General features: G+C 32.9%; 1 protein-coding gene across 2 annotated transcripts in view; it reads right to left on the bottom strand.

Moving 5' to 3' along the window:
* shf (WNT inhibitory factor 1) overlaps nucleotides 1-21,297 on the bottom strand; it is a 60,634-nt gene extending 39,337 nt beyond the window's left edge. Inside the window, exons 1-4 of one of the 2 annotated variants that reach the window (XM_075360614.1) lie at nucleotides 21,097-21,297; nucleotides 17,266-17,404; nucleotides 7,008-7,105; nucleotides 3,990-4,137 (exon numbers count right to left, since the gene is read on the bottom strand). In XM_075360614.1, coding sequence (XP_075216729.1) covers nucleotides 3,990-4,137; nucleotides 7,008-7,105; nucleotides 17,266-17,392 — 373 coding nt within the window. In that variant the 5' untranslated portion in view covers nucleotides 17,393-17,404; nucleotides 21,097-21,297. Of the gene's footprint in view, nucleotides 1-3,989; nucleotides 4,138-7,007; nucleotides 7,106-17,265; nucleotides 17,405-21,004 lie in introns of both variants that reach the window. The other variant, XM_075360612.1, reaches the window with a different exon arrangement.
* Between the last annotated feature and the right edge of the window lie 659 nt (nucleotides 21,298-21,956).

Here is a 21,956-nt window from a genome sequence, read left to right on the forward strand (position 1 = left end):
GATATCATTATAAATCCTACACTAATATAATCAAATTTAAACTTGAAGGCTCTGTTTTAGTTAAACCTTTAGCACAATAATTTAGTTGCAGAAGGATGTTGGTGGCTGCATAAAAATTTAAACAACTTCAAGTTTGACAAAAAAAACATATTCAATGGATTTTTTTTGCGATAAAAAAGGTAAGTAAAGAAGGCTAAAACTATGAAAAAAAATTAGCATTCGTGTCCATATAGGTCTCTAAACTTCTGAACAGGAAAGTAATTTTTAACTATCAATAAACATGGCAGAAAAAGCATTATAGGAATAAAAATCCCAGAATTGATAATCACATACAATACTATAAAAATATACAAATTCAAGTGACAAAAATATTTCTTTGAGCCTGTTTGTAATATTACAGATGAAGTTAATGAATTCACTGATATACGAGGTAAAAGTAATTTTGAAGCTGTTACTGTTGATTAAATTGACTAAAATAATGAAATGAATATATTGCCTAAATAGTAGTTTATGAAGAAAATAGGTGTTGATTGTGAGATAGTAGAAAGGTAAAGGAATAAACTTGCTGATTTACTCAAGGTATTAAATGCAATATTTTCACTGCTGCCAAAACATCAATGAAGTGTATAAAAAAAATTAAAGGTTATTCAGGGGTTCTTAAATTAAAAATCCCTTTCGGCACGCTGGAAGGTGGAGGTAGATTTCACTGGTGCTAAGTAGAGAATAAAAAAAAATGTCCACCTTGAAGTTAAGAAAAACTTCAAATTTACTCAATATGACAATAATTGCATGTGAAAAAATGTTCATATGTTTAGCATATGATAAGAAGACATTTTGGTCATCTCTTGCTGTAAGGGTTGGTCATATCAAAAATTGTTTTAGACAAAAGTTTTAGGTAATGTTTAAGGACTAACGATCACCTTAAACTGATTCGATACTGTGCCTATTAAGGTAGGTATGGTTTTTTTTGTTTTTAAAACCCCATTTTTTCCACCCCCTGGGCCAATGGTTGGTAATATAAAAAAAACTTTACTTAGATAAATTTTAGGCCTTTATCCAAAGAATAGTAAGAACTTTAAACAAATTCAATATTTTACTTAAGAAAGTTTTTTGTTTTCGTCAACTCTTGCCGTAAGGGTTGGGTCATATCAAAAATTGTTTCAGACAAAAGTTTTTGGTAATATTTGAAGGACTAACAATCACTTCAAACTGATTCGATATTGTGCCTATTAAGGAAGATATGATCATTTTTGTCTTCAAAACCCCATTTTTTCCACCCCCTGGCCAATGGTAAGTGATATCAAAAAACTTTACATATATAAGTTTTAGGGCCTTATTCAAGAAATAGTAAGAACTTTAAACAAATTCAGTATTTTATTTAATAAGAAAGTTATAGCGATATTTTGTTTTTTCAAAAAAGCTACCCCATTCCACTCCCATGGTCTGATTTTGGCCATTAACAAACTTGACCAAGATTTTGGGTCAAGTTATTTTTAGGAAACAATTTGAAAGTGATTGGCACAAAATTACAGCAGTTATCGTGTCCACAAGAAATGAAAAAAAAAAATATATATATATATAATGTATATATACATTGACTTCATTGAGCTAACAGTGGTTTTGGAGTCTGGGGGATGTGAAACGCGAAGAAATGTCTGTCTAAATTTTCCAGAAGTCGAATCATGGTACCCATTACAATAGGTAGCTTTCTTATGAAAAATACCTAAAATTAAGGAATACCACAATCATCAAACAGAAGTATCAGAACCAATTTAGAATGAAAAAAAAAATGTGGATGAAAATCAACTAATCTGTGGTGTTTAAATATCTCAAAATATTTAACAGTTAATGTTTAATATTCTGTTAATGAAACTAAAAATAATGCATAGCAATTTTATTAAATTGTATATTTAATAAACAAATTTTCATATTTAAATTTCTTATCTTCATTTACATAGTTTTAGTGTACGCTCAGTTTTTTCTTGTTGATATAACCACATGAATCAAATGACCATTGTATTTTGGTACCTCTGAATTCATTAAGTTACAACTTTCCTAATTTTAAATGTCAGATGTTAAATATTTTTGGTAATACCATACTTTATATTACAAGTTTCAGTATACATTATAATTATTAAAGGTTTTACATATTTGGTCTATATGTTATTAGGTAATAAATTATCATGTATATGAACATAAATAATATTAAATGAAATCAATAATGTAATCATTCACTAAACTCCTATTTATTTTATACAGAATTTCTTTCAATAATTTGAGAAATTGTAGAAATATAATGTTGACTGACATAAAAAATCTACAAAAATATAAAATTATCTACTTTCAATGAATCAAAATCCATAACTGTTCATTTAAGAAAATAAAAATGTTTTCCAGTAAATCACAATAATATCATGATTCCTATGAAATTACATTAAAAAAATTAGAGAAAAGAATTTATGATTCAATGTAAATGAAGTCAATGCTATATTTTGGAAGTCATTAAATAATTTCTTATCCCCCTGAAAGTACACTCTGTAAATGACTGCTATATTTTTTTTTTAATTTTGCAAATTAATTTAATAGTTCGTCTAACAAACTATAATTTCTCTTGATATGAACAAGTTCTTGCAATGCAGTATAGTCCCAGTATTAAGCTCTTTACTACATAAACTTAACTTAATATATGTCATTTCTTAAAATTTTACGATCCATAAGTTTTCATATTTATAATACATCATAATCTAAACAGAATTCATTAAAAATAAAAATATGCATGTAAAAAAAATATATATATATTATAAAATTTTAAATACATGCAGAAAAATAATTCTTCAGAAATGTAATCAAAGACTTTAGGCAATTAACCTTTTCTTATATACAATAATGAGTGTGCTTTAAATTACAAGAACGATTTTCCAGTCATCAGTTTACCAACTAACACATTCCATCAATCTTTTCAACAAATTTATTCTACCCAGCAACTCTTCCATGCATCCGAATGTGATGCATAACTATAAGCAAAGCTCACATTACAATTCTGTCAATACATTTCAATTATTTACTCCATCCTTTAAAGGATTTCCTGTGATTATAATTAAATTATGAATGAAAAATTATTTTAATTATGCTAACAGCTTTTTAAGTCTATTAAAAAAATAATAATTAAAAAGGCTTTAATTTTCATCCAGAACATGCAGAGGATACACACTTTAACTTACTTATGATGTGGTAATTTAAATCTATTTTTAGTTGGCAAATGTTTTTTATTCTCTGTTATATATATTTTATTGTCAACAAATTAATTCTTTATGTCATTTCACGTATTAGCACACTTAACATTAATTTTGTCAAAGAATATTGGTTTTACAATCATGAGGTAATTTATTAGCAACTTCTTCAGAAAACAAAAATGTTAATTATCCTGTAATGAACTGAGTATAGCAAAATCAGTAGTAATTAGTTCATTAAAAACCTCCAGCATTTTTCAAAATATAATTATTTATTTTATGTTACTGTTCATCTAAACAGTATTCCATACTGTTGTGTGGAACACTATATAGTTTAAAATATTTGTGAGCTATTCTAGGCAAGTTGTATTACAGTTTTTACTGCTCCAAACAGGAAAGTGCTGGAATATTTGCTCTTTATTATTTTCTGTGGGTCAATATTTAATTCCTCTTAGTTATGGTTAGTATAAAGCTTAAAATGTTCTGATCAAAATTAACATTTAGTTTGACAATTCTGACAAATCAATATTTTTCCTTTCTTTTCTTAAGTCACTTAAAAATTGCTTGGAATTGGTCATAGAATAAATTTTATACCTGAGATAAAATTTGATTTTTTTTTTCATTTATCTGAGTAACTCCCTTTAAAGGAAAGTTTGAGTGAAGATGATACATCTGAAAAAATTATTAAAATAACAGATTAAGATTATTCTACAGTGTAAACTCCTATTTATTATTAAAAATTGCATTATGTTTTGTTACCTTTTGCTCTTCGTGGTACCTTTCCCTTAGTTTTAATTGATATAACTGGTGGTTCTAATATAGCTTCATCAAATGATTGCAAACGATCAAAATTATAGTAATATTTTTTTTTAACACCAGATTTCCATGTGAAATTCACATATTCTACCTGAAAATGAATCAATAATTTTACAGTAGTACAACATTTTGTAATAATTTTACCAGCTGTGACTGAATAAAGTTTAGTTTCTATTAGTCAGTTTGTATTAACAAAATAAAAAAAAACAATAGATTTATAACATACTTTTATGAAAATCTTAAATTATAAAAATAAGTTGGGAATGTCAGATCTATCTATATCAGCTCACGGACCTAAGGAAATGACAAATTATGTTTTGTGTATGATGCAATAGATTTTTATTCATTTTTTTTTTGTATTATATTTTTTATTATTATTGCATTAAAAAATATTATTGTTAAGAAATTAAGAGATATTTTATTTCTTTACTGTAAGATATAATTAAAAATAATTACTAAAACTGGTCCTAAAAACTATAGTTAATCAATGAATTTTCATTTATTACCATGTTAAGAGGTTCATTTAGTCATTGATAATCTGTAAAATACAGTGGATAGTACATTTGACTTATGAATTTATACATATACAATTCAATTCTATCAATCTTTGTGGCTCATCTGAGGCTGTAGATTTGAGTACTGTTCATTTATGGGATTTTAATCCTCATACATTGCAAACTTTATTATCCATTATCATTCATCACTATAATTGGGAATCAGCCAGTTTAGCTGAATAAATGAATAATATATTATTCAGGAGGAATGAAAGGGTTTCTTGTTTCATTCTTCACTGAGCTGAAGATGCTGTTTGCATGGCATGCATCAGCCTACTGATGTGCAGATGATAAATACATATATAAATGACAATTTCATAATATGTACAACAGGGATTTGCTGTTTAATGAATTTCACTACTTTCAAAGAAAGTAACTCTGACTAATGGAATTGTACATCAGATGTAGCACTACCATAACAAAGACTGGTATAAATAGTGTAAATCAACAAATTAATGTACCATTTATATGAGTAAAGTGTTGTAGGGTGTTTCCACTCTGTAGGGAATGAATCAATATTTATTTAAAGAAAATCTTACAAAATGCATTCAATTTTAGAGAAAATGAGTAATTATCTATCATGGCAATTTAATTTTTAAATGATTTAAGGAAGTCTGTTTTAAATGCTATTTTATAACTTTATTTATAACGTAGTTAATAGTGTAGAAGTCTCCATGAAATTACTTCTAAGAAAAATGTTTTTGCAGTAAAATTAACCACTGTTTTTTTTTAATAGAAAATACAATTTGTATTTAATAAATCTGTCATATTTATAAAAATCAGTGTTTTCGTATACCCATAAAATTAGAGAACATATTAAGAAAGACAAGAGCAAAAAATATAGAGCACTACTTTCAAAATGTGGGTTCTTTTATTATAAAATTTATCAGCTTTCTGATTGATGTGTAACAAATAATTTTTTAAAAATTTAAACTTAATTCATATGCATATGCATAATCTACAAAAAACTGATTATTTATCAAGTAAAAGACATGCAAAATTTTTCTAGTATCAGTAAATTAAAATAATACCTAAAATTAGGGTTTTCTGATTAAATATACTTTTTATCAATCTAAAATCAGTTTAATTGGCAAATTAATCTGAATCACAAGAAGAAAAACTGTTGATATTATATGGAATTAAGAATTTTTCGAAGATTATTGTTATAATTGTAAACATAGATATTTCTTCATGCATCTATTTCTTAATAACCTTTTCTACTTATTGAAAGAAACTGAGTTATATTTCTTTAGAAGATTTCATTTAACACTTTTAACATCAATTTTTCATTAAATTTGTCATCCTTCAATAAAAATTATGAATAACTGATGAAGGATAGTGGTGTCTTATTAATTTTTATTTTTTGTTAAAGAAATTTACATGAATTTTAAAATCAAAGATCAATTTCTCGGTAAAACAAGATAATTAATTTCATGACAAACTGTGGTATTATAACTTTTTTTTCCACCTTTACCAAATGATAGAAAAACTCACTATTGATGTAAATGTACTAACAGCTCTTTTCTTTACTGTTAATAAATTTTGAGACTCAGGCATTATAGGCTTTAATGAAAATATCGAAACCATATCAAAAGCATAAAATTAAAATACATCAAATTAAAATAACATTTACATCATTGTCACTTTTATCATTAGTGTTAAAAATAAAATACTAGCATTGAAAACACATAAACTTTAAATGTTTTTTGGCTATGATAGTTCACAAAAATATTAATTTAAAGAAATGTAAACCTTGCAGTGACAAAGGAGACCAAATTTTTGTAATAAAATGTTCTTATAACTTAACTTCAAAAATTTTCGTTTGTCTTTTCATGATCTTTGATGACTGGTACTGCTGTTCTCATACTGGCATCATCTGATGTTATTGCGGGTAGGTTTTTCTTTTATTGAGTTGACAAGTATTTAGAATAGGCTAAAAAAATATGCTGGATATGAACTAACTGTGTTTGTTAATTTTGTATATTACATGTAAAACATACAATAAAAATATACTAAATGAACAGACACAATTCAAATCGCAACACACATTTGTACATATCTGTTTGAATAAAAAGAATTCTACCAGAAATAATATCAGCAACTGGTGATAGTGTGAAATATTAACACCAAAAACTGAAGTATTTTACATTGTAAAAAAAATTCATTTTTTAAATGTGTTTTGTATAACATTTTTTTTACTGAAACATTATGAAGTAGTATTTTTTTTAAATAAAAATTGTATTATTATTATTCTGCAAAGTAAATTTAATTAATCTTAAGTACAGCACTCGGTAACTACACATCATAATACTTTTAATACTTTACTTCATTTCATGTAACATCTAATTATAAATCATCAAATACAGTAAACAATATGAAAGTTATGAAATTATCTACATATTCTTACCTCTGATGGAATTATGGGCAAGTATTTTTCAAAGTTTGGATCTAGTATATATTCCAAAACATTGCCATCCATAATTGCATAAATTTCCATTGCATATCCTAAAACAGAATTGAAACACACATACAAACTCTTATTGATACAATATTAACAAAAATTTCATAGAAATCTGTTTCAAAACATTATCAATTAAAAACTACATTTTTATAATAAAATATTATTTTATTTTTATAGCATATTTTTAAAAAAATAAAAATGTTAAAACACAGCACTTATTAACTCACCAGGTTTATGTATAAACAAAAGTTAATTTTTAAGGTATAATTAATAAATAATGACTGTTTATTTTTTAATTAATTTTTTTAACTTTATGGTCATTCAAATTCAACAAAATTATGCTCACCTAAACCCAGAAAAATATTATAACAAGAAAGAAAAAAGAGATGCAATCTTTTTAAAGGTTTTAATAATTAGAATTATTAATAATGTAAATCTAAATAAATATTATAAATCTAAACTTAGAATAGAAAAATATTTTTAGTTAAAAAAAGAAGTATCTTTAAAATTAGACTGGTGAAAGTTATTGATCGATTTCTAGATGCCATTATCAGCCAGTCTTTTTTTTTCATTGTTTTGACAAATAGTACCTTACTGAGTATGGTACAATGGGATCAACATTACTTTTATCAGATATCTGTCTTGGATTTGGTAGACAAGAGGAGGAATTTGATTATTCAAATAAGAATGTGCTGAAAGCTTCAAGTGTACGTAAGAAAATTAAGTACTAATTATCTTGAAATAACTTGAGTTTAGTATAACTAAAGAAAATAACTTAAGTTAGAAATAACTTGAGTTATAAGCATGGTAGTAATTCATATATTTCACAGTTGCCATAGACAAAACATCATCTCCACCAAGAAAATAATAATTTAAATAAATTAAAAAAATAAGTTCTTTCTACTATAAAGAATTATGCAAAATCATAAAAATATAGTAGGTTGATATCCGTCTTTTTGACTAGAAAGCAACACCCCTAACTTTGTGACAAATAAATTGTAACCTTTTTTTAAAATAAAATTCTTCATTTTTACCACCAGTATTCTTTCCAGAAATTAAAATCTTCTCCCAGTCATTCATTATCAATGCATGGATTAAAAACAATAAGTGTAACTAGATATAAACAACATAAATTCATGACTATATATATGGAATTAGATACAGTATTTTAATTTTTTTCTTGTTCTTTGTTTGTTTGGCAAGGAGGAAATGATCTGAGGAATGTGAAAACAAAGAAGAGTGGGAGTTGAAATTAAAGGGATAGAGGTATGTGACATCATTCCTCCAGTCATTGGACATCAGCATGCTCTACTGCTTCTCATAAAAAAAGTTAATGAATGATAAAAATTCTAACATAAAAATGAAGTACACTAAGTCTCTAGGTTTACGTGAAGTAAAAAAACATTAAATTATTCTACAAAGAGAAACGAACAAAAAACTATTTATAAAGAAAGTAAACAAATAATTGTTTTAGAAAAATTATTTTTATTGATCAATGACTAAACACAAACTGTTTTAAAATTTCCCCCACTCTACATCATAATACTTTTAATGATACACTGAATTATTATATTAACCAAACTGCAAATGATATACATCCGCTAATAATTTCAAATTAGCTGAAATGAACAGATTGGATTAAGTTTGTTTTAATACAGACAACTTAAAATAATAATAATAATAATGGTGATGATAATAATGCCCTGAGGTAGGTAATCCCCATGTCCGGAACACAACATCTACGTTCCACGTTCAGGGCGGCAACAGCTGAACTTATGTACAATACATATAGCTGGCTAACAGGGCTCCAAGTAAATTCTTCGGAGATATGTTACTCTTTTTGACCTGTTTCCATCTTCAGGTCACCAGACGGATTGGATTTTTCAGCCACCTGCAGGATATGAATTAAACGATTAGGAAGTGGACACATACCATATTTAGAGCTGGCGATGTGGCGGCCAGTGTCATTGTTATTGCAGGTGTAACGGAGACCCTTCCGTTGTCCACATGCCCCCTGCGATGGCAAGCATGTAGCAATGGTGCCCATGTATGTCGGTGCATGGGAGCTCTGAAAGCTCTTTGGTGATTGTGCATCCGCTCTCTGCCAAGACATATGCCGGTTCCACCGAAGTACCGGATCAGACCTCCAAGGTTAGTAGCCCTGGAGGGGGGGGGGGACACACTGCAGCTAGATGTGAAGCGCAGGAAATATGTATATGTGGAATGAAGACACATGAGGATGATCCATGTAAAGACCTACCAAGCCGCATTAATTATAAAGGGCACAATAACTGCCGATCAAGGAACTGCCCACTATATAAATTGGAAACGGCCATTCAGGAAGTTAAAAAGCTTCAAAAAGTCAGTTATCCTGAAGCGAAGAAAATTGTCAGTCAACGAACTCCTCGAATATCAACCACTTATGCAGAAGTAGCTGCTGCCCCTTCCACATCTAAAATTAACGTGGAGCAGTTGCTTAATACGATGGCACCAAGTCTTGCGACAATGATTGAAAGAATCATTGATTTAAAGATTGAGTCGACTCATCGGACATAATCAGTTAAACATGAGAAGGCTCATTTTCGGACTGACGTCGTTGATATAAGAAACGTGCCAGCGTAGGATAAAAACTAGCAAAACGTGCGATCATAACGCCACCAATTGATGTAATAAATAAAAATCCTGATTTAACTGAAAAAGGAAAAAAGATTACTCCGTCGTCGAGTCAGAAGGCTAAGGAAATTGTGCCAAGAGTAAAGGAAAAGTCTGAGTCTACCGAAATTGAGGTGCAAGTCATTATCGAGAAAGCACCAGACACAGACAATAATAAAACTGTATGCATAGAGCCTCCAAAAGCTCAGACAGCAGCCACGGTAAGAGCGTCTATATCAACCGGCCCCAGCACAGCCTTAGATATTGAATCCAGTTCATCAGCCGCCGAAAATGCATAGCTTGCGAGTTTAGATTCAATAGCAATGATGCGAACTGCACCTACTAAGCTTTCATCACCTGATGTAAGCCGGCGAACGTCATTGGCAACAGAAAGAGAAGAAGATGCCATGTCCGAGGCCTCAGACACACTCTTATCAGAAGTTGAGGCCGTTCGAAGAATGGAAAAACGGTGCAACAAAGGAAGGCCAAAAGGAAAGCCTAGACGATAAACATTGGATTCGAAAGTTAATTAGAATATGAAATTACGAACCTTTTTTTTATTTTTTTTTTTGAAGTGGGACTGGGCTAATGCCCCTAAAAACCTCAAACAAAAACTTATGTCCTGGACAAGCCCAACCCCATGTTCGTGCAATAACATCTACGCATACGTCTGGGGCAGGCAACAACATGGCACTTATGTTGGCCAATGGGGCAATTGTTTTGCTCAGGAGCTCCCTGTGGAGTGTGGGATTGGTGATCCCAAGATGGTTGTGGTTGTGCTTCTCGATTTCGCTGTTGTGTGGTGGCGGGAGGCATGACGGTGATCTGTTTTGCCAATGCTGGGCGTAGTGCAAACGAGGAGTGTTCATCCCTTTCTCGGTTCTCGGTAGTGGAGCCGGTCTGAAGCTGCTGTGAGCTTGCTCTGCCAAAGTCTTGGCTGCCCTGTGTGAGTCAGTCACTTCGGCCCTTATCAGGGATTGTTCCATGAGTAAGAGTATCGGAGCCCTTACTGCTATGTGTGAGCCCTGGGATGTCAGTATCGTGGGTTAGGCAGTACCTGCCACCCGGCCTTAGTTTAATCTGTGGAAGGCGGCTGAATGGGAGAACCCAGGCAGGATCAATGATCCAGGACATGCCCAACCATCTCTTAGCCCGCGCAACATATTGACTGCAAACTATATTTTTTATGGGAATTTCTACCTCCATAACTTCCATGACGGATGATCCACATAAATCCCTCGTCTTGGAGAGACTTTAGCTCGGAAACAAAGCAAAGTAAGAGTATAGAAGTCATGAAGATAGAGAAGATGGATTGAAACAAGTTTCATCCGAAGAGTGTTAGAATGATTCCAAAATATTTAATAGTTAAACTGAAAGAAGGGGATTTCTCGAAAATCAGTTCTTTCGTGATAGCTTGATGAATCACGGAAGCTGCTTGAAGGACTGTACGAGAAACAAAGAAGACTACTTCTAGGCTGTTTGTTGAAACTGTCAACGATATACAATTGTCACGATTACTCAAAACTAATAAGATCGGAGTCTTGGACATTGAGGTTACACCTCATAGTACCTGAATTCCTCAAAGAGTATAGTCGTGTGCGACTAAATATATAACGCAATGAGGAAGTTCTACCCTCTGCATCTCATATCTTAACCTTCAATAAGCCAAAGTGTCCAGAGAAGATAAAAACTGGATTCCACAGATTAGACTTCGTCCGTTTATCTGACTCCTTTGCGCTGCTTTGGATGTCAGCAATTCGAACAGGCAGTGGCACGTTGTACGAGGAAGCAAATCGGAATATGTGGTGACCCATTACACTCTGGTGATCCGTGCAGGGATTCACCTGTATTTGTCAAATGTCATAGGCACCACACTCTGCAAGATCTAGAAATTGTATAATCTATAAACAGGAAGTAGTTGTACAAGAGATCAAGACTACACAGAAAACCAGCTTTTTTGAAGCCAAGAAAATTATGCTTGGTAGAATACCAAAGACTGCATTGTATGCACAGTTTGCTGCAGCTTCCATTAAACCAGAGGATCTAACAACAGTTGTATGAATAGGGAAAATGAAATTCAAACGGAGAAGCCCGAAGCTAAATCAGAGCAGGTTAACCCACGGGTTGGTCTAGTGGTGAACGCGTCTACCAAAATCAACTGATTTGGAAGTCGAGAGTTCCAGCGTTCAAGTCCTAGTAAAGCCAATTATTTTTACACGGATTTGAATACTAGATCGTGGATACCGGTGTTCTTTGGTGGTCGGGTTTCAATTAACCACACATCTCAGGAATGGTCGAACTGAGACTGTACAAGACTACACTTCATTTACACTCATACATATCAATGTCATTCATCCTCTGAAATATTATCTAAACGGTAATTACCGGAGGATAAACAGGAAAAAGAAAGAAAGAAATCAGAGCAGGTTAAAGTCATAATTGAAAAATGCGGCAACAGCAAAGCTGGAAATTTAAATTTTAGCCTTTAAATGAGAAGGCAATTACTTCAGCCGCCCCACGAATTTTAGCGGCGAGTGAATCAAGTCTTGACCTTTGATACACTGCTGACCGTGCAATCGAAGCTGGCATTATTTGATACCGGCATCAGGAGATCCTCCGTGATTTATTGCGGAGGATCAGAAAAATCCATTTCCGAGGCCTCATTCAAGCTGAAGTTCGACATCGAGGCCTACAGGAAAATGTAGAAAAGAAAGAAAAAAGGATGGCCTACGGGGAAACCTAGGACCGCTCTGCGGAGTGCAGGAATACTGCAAAATGCGTCAGATGTGGTTTAGAGGGATACCGTACAGGAGCAGCAGCTGTCATGGAGAGGCTAATACGGAGAGACGTAGTAGAAGCCAGGGTAGGACTGGACACGCTTCAACCGGTCGATGAGGATACTGCAGGTGAACCTGAACCATGCAGTGCTGGCACAGGACCTTCTAGTCAGTTATGCAGCGGAGGTGGGCGCGGACGTCGCGCTCATCTTCGAACCGTGCGCTTCTCGGCTGATGTCTGAGAACGGGACTGCGGCAATCTGGTGCCGTACGTGACTCCCTGCCTGTGATGTGTGGCTTGGACGGGGCTCTGAAAGGGCGAGGGGTAACCTACTACTCTGCCTGCCTTTCGCCCAACATCAGCATGGAGTGTTATAAAGAGATTTTAAATATTGTGGTGAGGGATATGTCTACACTTCGACCACTGCTGGTGGCAAGCGATTTTAATGCCTGGTCGACCGAGTGGGGATTTGCCAGGACAAACGCACGAGGTTTGGTGCTTATGGACATGAATGCGGCACTGGATTTAGTAGTGCTAAATGTTGGCGATGCATATACATTTCGGAGAGGGCTCTCGGGCTCAATAATCGACGTGACTTTTGTCTCTTCTGAGCGTGTTGCCCGCATTGCAGACAGGAGAGTGTAGCAAGGCTACACGGCCAGCGATCGTCAAGCAATCTTGATGACGATCGCTGGCATCGGAGCTGGTAGTGATGGACCACCTATATTTACGGGCTGGAGCACCAGGGACTTCGACCCTGGTGTTTTTACCGAACGGCTTTACCTACGTGTAGTACGTCGGGTCTCCACGGCGGAGGGGAAGGCCACATGTCTCGCCGATTGTCTTAAAGAAGCCTGCGAAGTCCTCCCACGTAAGTATGTTTGCAGAGGTTGTCGCCTGCGTATTGGTGGACTGCCGATATAGCAAGCAAGCGAGAAGAATGTCATCGGGCTAGGAGGCGTATGACAAGGGCGTGTTTGTATTCGGTGAAAATCGTATACGCTGAGCTGTATACAGGAGAGAGCTTGATAAGCTCATCATACAGTCAAGGAGAAAATGTTGGGCTCAACTAACTGAGGAGGTGGAGACGGACCCGTGGGGGAGGCTCTATGCGGTTCTAGTTAAGAAAGCAGTAAGACCTAGAGCTAAAGTTATGAGGCATCCGCAAGATGTGCTGAACATATTGATGGGCTCTTCCTCTCGGGGGGCGAATTAGTCCCTGAGGTTAGAGGTGCGGCTGAGACTACACCGCTGTTTACCGATGCAGAACTGGAACGTATACTCCAGCAAAGAATATTTAGTGTACTGGAAGAGCAGGGTGGGCAGTAGGGTTGATTTCTGCGAATCAGTATGCATTTTGCAGGGGTAAGTCCGCCCTCGATGCTGTGGCTGCTGTCTGCGACTTGATGGGAAGAGTCTTGAGGAGAGGTGATGGTAGAATCTGCGTCCTAGTCACACTGGACGTACGAAACGCGTTTAATTTCAGCCGCCACTCAGCAACAATGGGAGCAATGGAGGACCTACGTGTCCCTTCTTACCTGCGATGGATGGTGCGAAATTAACTCATCGGACATCAGATGATCTTTAGACTACATGATGGGTATGTTGAGAAGAACCTCGATAGATTGGTGCCTCAGGGGTCGGTCCTTGGACCGTCTCTCTAGAACATGGCTTACAATGGAGTGTTTCGGGTTTTTCTTCCACAATCGGTTACATTATTTGGCTACGCTGATGATATAGCGTTGCTAGTGGAGGCTGAAACGAGGTATGAAGCTGTAGGCAAGTTAACTGAGTCGTATACAAGTATTAGTGAGTGGATGGCTGGAGTAGGACTGGAGTTTGCTCCTGAAAAGACGGAGATGGTGGTGATCTCTGCCGTCAGAAGGAAGCCAACTTTACGTCTGATCCTTGATAGCTGTCAATTACAGTGGTAAATTGGAATCCATCCTCAGGAGATGTTGCATCAGAGTAGCGGCCGCCTATAGGACGGTGTCCAGGAAGGCGGCTAAGGTGATTGCTGGATTCCCGCCTGTAGACTTGATGATAATGAGGTGTAGCAGAACTAGGGAACTGAGAACACTCCCATTAGAGGAAAGGAAGCGCTCTGCTGAAGAACTAGAAGAAGAGATCGCACAAACATGGCAGGAGCGGTGGGACCGGGCCACGAAGGGTAGGTGGACCCACCGCTTTATTAGGGACATCAGGGGATGGTGCCAGAGGAACCATGGCACGCTGAGTTAACACAATTCCTGGTCATGGGCGATTCAGGTCTTACTTATATAGATGCGGGCTCGACCTATCTGAAAACTGTCCGAAGTGCGAGGTAGAAGAGACCTCCCCGCCAACATGTATTCTTTCTGTGCCCGCGATTCGCCACAGAACGTAGAGAGAGATGCTCGGCAACTTGAGATGTGAGCACATGTTTCGCCCTGAAGATATCTTACGAATCCTATTATAAGCTGAGGCAGTGGAAGACTGTGGAAAGATTCTTCAGGACCGTCATGAGGAAGCTGCATTTATATGAGGAGTCCCGCAGAGGAGAATAACGCCGGAGGGCGCGGGGCGGATAGATTATCGGCTGATGATGAGGCCGGAAACACTCTGCTCGTGCGTCTGATGGTAGCCACTGGTATGTGATGTAACTATTTAAGATTGCTATCTTGACTGCTGTGTGGATGTGTATCGCTTGGGTGTTGTGGATGTTAGAAGCTTTGTCCTGTTTTCTGTAGGGTTCTTGTGCTATGTTGTTGTCTGTGTTTGTATTTGACGTGCTGTATGTGTTGCTTCCAGTGGTGTTGTTATGTGGTGAATGGCATTTGTTGGTTTGTTATGACTGTCTGTACAGGCGATTCCCCCTTCATCTGATGAAATGTTTTTATAAGCAGTCCCAGGAAGGGGGGACTGCCAAGGGTGGAGATTTGGTCAGTAGTGTGCAGGTATACATACGCCCTTGGTTATAACTGGCGGAACCTGTTAGCGAGCCCGACAGTGCTTAGGCGCCCGTAAATGAGGTTCCTCCACCTCTTTAAAAAAAAAGGGAGAAACCTAGGCGATAGAAATTAGTTTTTGTTTGATTTGACTTAATGTTTTAATTTATTTTCATAGTTTTTGACATCTCATTAGAAATGGTTTGATTATGTTAAAGTGTTTTCAAGTATTTTGAAGTGTTTATTATTGTGTTACTATTTTTAAGTGAGAAGGATCTTTACACCCTTGCCCTATTGTGTTTCTTTAGGAGTTTTTATCATCCCATGACAAGTCTATTTATTATTTGATCTCTACTGACAAGACTAGTCGTCTGATTACGTCGTTGGTGCTTTGTTAGGGAGAAGAGAAATATTCTATTTTTTCCTTTTTTTGACATGGAAAGGGGCTAATGACCAAAGTATTCGATGCCCCTAAAACTTCAAAAAAAGCAAAATATAAAGGATGAAGAAAAAACATAGAAAACATAAATAAAAGAAACAAATAAACCAAAACGAAATTCGGGAATACACATTTTAGTGTCTACATCAAGGAGCCTAAATTGAAATAAATGGTAAAAGAAAAAGTAAATAAAATAACAATAAAAATTAATTAAATAAATTTAAAAAATAATGGATTATTTAATCTATAAAAAAATTAAGAAAAAGGTAAATAAAAATTCTCCAGGTATTTTTAATAAATACAAACTGTAGAACATTTGTGTAATACAACATTACATGTTTGTCATGTAAATTTTTAAATATTTTCTATTCATAAAAATGAGGTAATGATTTAAAAAATAAGAACCATTATCTTCGAAAAAAAAGGTAGAGTATAATAAAATAAGTAGGCAATAATAAAACAAAATCTTGCATAATTCGACGCAAGAAGACCGAATTTTCATTAATTTAATTTGGCTTTAATATTATTATAATTTGATCTAATACTGTTAAAAGATACGTAGACCAATTAACAGCATCACAACGAACCACACCACGCTTCTAATTTGCCCTACACAATTTTTTTCGATTTTAAACTGAGCGTAACTCAAGAATGGCTCAACTAATCTTCATCAAATTTTCACATGCACAACTTCAGATACACTACTACTGCACATCTAAATTTAATGGAATTGATTCAGTAGTTTTGGATATTTTCAAGCCACAAAATTTTATACATAGGCCTACAAATATATATATATATATATATATATGTGTGTGTGTGTGTAAGAAAACACCGATTAAGTGAATACTATTTTCGAACCCCTCATTCCTCAAAACGTAAAGATCAAGTTTTATCATTCCCCTACCCTCCCCACACGAGAGTAATACCATACTTTTCTTTGAAAAGTCGATAAAAAGTTAGAAGGTACAATGCCACAAGTATTTTTAACAATTCCGTTGTCTTACACCATGAACTTTCTTAATTCATGATTCTGAATAAGGTAACAAAAGAATGTTGCGCTTAATGCATAAACTATTAGGATAATTGTGAATCATTAGTAAACATATTTTGACCAAAAGAGTAATTATTACACAATTATGGACAAATCATATGAAGTAACTAATGTATTTATGAACATATTGCCAATTATTAGCAATTTTCTTTAAGTGTTTGTATAAGTGTAAACTTATTCGCTTAGTAGTATCTCAACTAATTATTTCTAAGTAAATAAAATTCTTCCATTCAAATTTGCGCAGAGCAAGCGTATGTTTGCCCGTGCATATGATTTCTTGTAAGCGAAAACACAGAAGTACGAATTTTAGAAAGAGCAATAATAACAAATTTTACTTATTCTTTTAATGCTCACCACTGAACATCTTCACCTGTTGAGCGTCGATCCATAATGATAAATCGTCGCCGTTGTTTCTGGATACGCTGGTAACAAGGACGGCCAGCAGAAATACATTAAGCACCGTATAATGCCACATCCGCATCGCTCTAGCTGCCTGAAAAAAAGTAAAAAAGAGATAACATCACTCGGACAGCCCGCCATTAGTTGATTTCCCTTTCTTTACTTTACTGCTGTAGATCTTAATCCGTTACCATAGCAACTAGTGTAAGCAGCAGGGGCACCAACAGAGGACCATTGCCACATTAATATTGCACCCTCCCAAACAAAGCACCTTTAACACGAGACAGTCTGCATGACGTCACGTATATGTATAAGAACTGGTTTTGCCGACTATATTTTACACCGGTCAAGTTATTTTCAATGTTCTTTGTCTTTCTCCCTCCACACTCCACACCCTCGTGCCTCTTGTCTAGTTCGCTCTTCATTCTTCTTCATACTTATACTTACAACTCGCATACGAATCTTTGACCACGCCCAGATACTACAATGTCTGTTGCTAATATTAGAATTTTTGTTTATTTAAATGTTATAGAGTATATTTAAGTTTAATTACATTAAAAAAGCTTGTCATAAAGATTTAATTGTAATAAAAGTCGTAAGTCGTCCGTGATTTACGCATTCTATAAACCGGTAAGTTATTAGCTTACTCATACAGACAAGTCCTTTAGCGTGCATATTAAACGAAATAAGGCTGTATTTACTTCTTTTAATATATATATAATTACAAATCTTTGTGAATCAGATGTTGCACCTAATTTATTTATGTAATTGTTGCGATGCCTGAGCTTTGTAGATATCACGTTAGCATTCAAATGCTGTGATAATTAACAGAAAATATTCTGTTCCTCTCAGTTACGTGCATTAGTTTAAATTCGGTTTATTTAATTGAATTCCATTAATTTGTAATCGTTCAAAAACGTTCATAGTGAACGTATGTTAATAAATCGTGTCAAAAAAAGTTTTAAAAATAGTTGAATTTTGTTTAATCTTTTCGAAAATAGATCCACTAATTAAAGAAAAAGTAGAGAAAATTAAACTAAATCTAAATTTTTATGATTAAAGGGTACAAATAAAACAACTTTTATCAGAAGCAAATAATTAGCGAATGCGTTTTTTTTATTTTCTTATGTTCTTATACCTACTAAGAACAACATAATTTTCGAAGACCTATTATTATCATCGGTAATTTTTAATGCGAAAGAAAATAAATGTAAGATAAAATATAGATACGTAATATAATTTAAGCTAGATTAAGATTTTCGGTTAAATAAATTTTAATATCAATTTTTAGATTTAATTAATGACATTGTCTTTGACTGATGAGCCGGTGATATATATTCGACTGTCGGACTCTAATTATGCTTACAACTAGTTGTAATATATTAGAATCTGAAAATAATAAAACTACATTAATCTTTTAAATAAGAACATTTTTTTTTGTTTTTTATTCTTCATTAATCAGTTCTAAGTAACTCGTTTCATATAATAATTTTTAGATACTCCATATTCAAGGTCACTGAATCAAAGTTAAACTCTTACAACCGAACAGTAAAATAAAATTGCGCAGTTGATCGCAAAATTTTATTACTGTAATTAAACGGTTCATTTGTAAAAACTAGTCGCCTTCTAGCTTAGCTCAGAGAAAAATGCGAGTAACAAATTTCTTGTACCTATTTCTCTCTTTATATCTTATTAATGAAGTGTTACAAACATTTTTCGTACTGACTTCAAGTGTATAAAAAAATGAAAGAAAAAACATACGGTTAAAATTAATTAATCTATTGCTAAATTTTAATTTTAGAAAGTAAGTAAATATTTCAATGAGTAAAAACGTCCATATTGTTTAGGGCCTGCATTCAACTTTTTCTTTTTAATTAAAATTAAATCTATTTAAAATACTCACAAGTAAAGACTACTTTAACTAGATAAATTAATTTCAAATCGGATGGATGTCTGTTTATTAAATCTAACTTTTAATTGAAGTAATATACTGGAGTTGAAAAAAGAGAGGCAATTCTCATAAATAGTGATCTGAAGGAAATTGTAAAGCTTTTAGACATGTTAACAGTACAGACATGTAACAGTTTCAAATTCATGAACGGTACACTAAAATTCTCGGCTATCTACAAAATTAAAAAAAAATTTGTCCTACGTCGCCTATATAAGAATTAATTTTTTATCTTTAATATTTTTTAATATTAATCTGTGAATAAATGGTTTATTTAAATATTAGATCCTGAACCCGTTTTCATAACATAACAAATTTTGGATTTGATTATTTGAATAACTCACATTGAAATTATTATTTTTGGTTTCTATTTTAAATGTTGAATTCAAAGCGAAATAACGTTTTGTATGTATTGTATATTCTATGTTTATTTTAAATACTAGCGCTACTTAAATATTTAATGAAATAGAATAATCTAATAAATCATAATAATAATGTGTAATAAATTATTACTTTTATCTAGAGAACAGGCTAGCGCTACTTAAATAAAGATGCACGTCAATGGTACATTTTTACCGATGACATTTTCGTATTACATGCACGACTGGATTTTATGATACCTTCTTTTAACACTCACGGTAATGAATTTAACCGTAACTAAAGCATTCAAAATATACTTAAGGATGTACCATAATAAACATCCGTTTCGTGTTGAAATAAATTCATGTATCTTATAAATGCGGTAATTTAAACAAGTAGTAGGATAAACTGATTTGCGAGATAATTAAATTTACTTATAAACTATCATAAAAAATGTTACGTGCAATAATTATCCGTTTGAAAAATTCATAATGTTATATGGAGTTAACAGAGTCAGGTTTTACTTTTGATGTATTTACAGCTGTGTAAAATAAAAAAAAAAACATTTATTCTTTTAAAATAAATAAAAGAAATTGTTCAAAAAATAAAACAATATCCTAAAAACCTGTTGTAGCAGAGTTCGTTGCTAAGACACTGAATCAGGACTATAACATACCGGTATTTCTCTTTAGTATTCAAGATTAAAAAAGTTATGTCGCATTACTTGTCAAATTGTATTCGGAATAACTACCGCATTAACTTTAATATAATAACGACAATAGTTGGATTATTTTAATGCGTTCACATTTCATTTGTTTAAAATCAGAAAACTTTATTTACATTAACTTATAAAAGTATAAATTGTAAGTTTTAAGGAGCTTTTATATAACTCGATCGAATTAAAACACAGTAATAGAAGTACCAATAAAATTACTTTGGAACCCGAACACTGATATATTAAATAACATCTAGAATTGTCGGGTTTTCACAATAATTAATAAAATATGCATGTGCCTTAATAAATGCTTGCAATTTTGTAATCTGGTTAACCTGAAAAAAACTTGTTCTGTTCTAAATAAATCTACAACTTAAGAGAAATACTGTAACGCTATTATAAAATATATTACTTTATATTTTGATTAGCAAATATAAAAGTAAAATATTTTAGAAATATTATTAAAAAGGATGATTATAAATTACTCCTTAAAAACTAATTAACCCCTTTCACTATAAATTAAATGTTTTCTAAAATGTTAACTGATTAGAAAACTGCTTGTTCGTGCGCTAAAAATATCAACAAAAAATTAATTCTTTGATCCCTAAACTTAATTAAAACTCTTACTATTAAGAGATGTTATATAAACTAAAAATAAAAAAATTCTTTACCGTTTTGACAGATGAATAAATATAATTTTAACTTATAATACACACTGTATATACATTTTATAACAAAAGAAACGTTAATATGAAACACGTACTTATTGAACTAATATTTTATTTTAATTCACTTATTTGAACCACGTATTTTCACAGATAAATGCAAAAAAAAAAACGTTACTGTAGTTATCCGCAGATCAAGTCACATGTGCCATAATCACAGCACGCAGCAGTCTTACTGACTACTGTGCCTGACCAGTACTGGCTAATGGCACTGGCTGCCAGCCGTCTACGTTTTGTGGTTATCTGCTGCTGGTCGAGCAACAAAGTCGACGAAGGATCTAGGTCAATACCCCCACCCGTCAGTTTATTTGACATGACATCTCAACCATCCCTCATTTTGTTTAGGGACTGACAGTTGTCATATTGTTAATAAATACACGATTTTAACACTCAATTAATTCATAATTATACTAGTGTATCTCATGTGAACTTGGCCTACACCTCTTTTTGATGATTTTTAACTTACATTAGGGTGAAAAATATAATTCGTAATTTAATTAATACGTAAAAATTGAATTTGATTAAATTACCGAATTAACAACAGCAAAAGTTTGTTAAATTAGATTTTATTAAAAATAATATAATGAATAGTTCATATAAATCAATAAAATGCATTTAAAAAAAACTCGGAAATATAAAGTGGTACAAATAACTTCAGTAAAATAGAACAGATAACTTCAAGACTTAGAACGAGTCTTCAGAATACAAAAACAGTGTATCAGATCTTTGTTTGGTGTCGGTAATTAAAAACCATGACCTGTATCTAATAAATTAAACGTCATTTAATTTCCATAGATTTGATTTTGTCACTTGTTAAAAAAAATACTAATAAATAAATAACGTAGTTTTTCTGTCAAAAAGAAAATTAACTTTTATCCAACTAAGCATCAAAGGTTTT

Source organism: Lycorma delicatula, chromosome 3 (genome assembly GCF_047948215.1).
Source record: "Lycorma delicatula isolate Av1 chromosome 3, ASM4794821v1, whole genome shotgun sequence".
Lineage (NCBI taxonomy): Eukaryota > Metazoa > Arthropoda > Insecta > Hemiptera > Fulgoridae > Lycorma > Lycorma delicatula.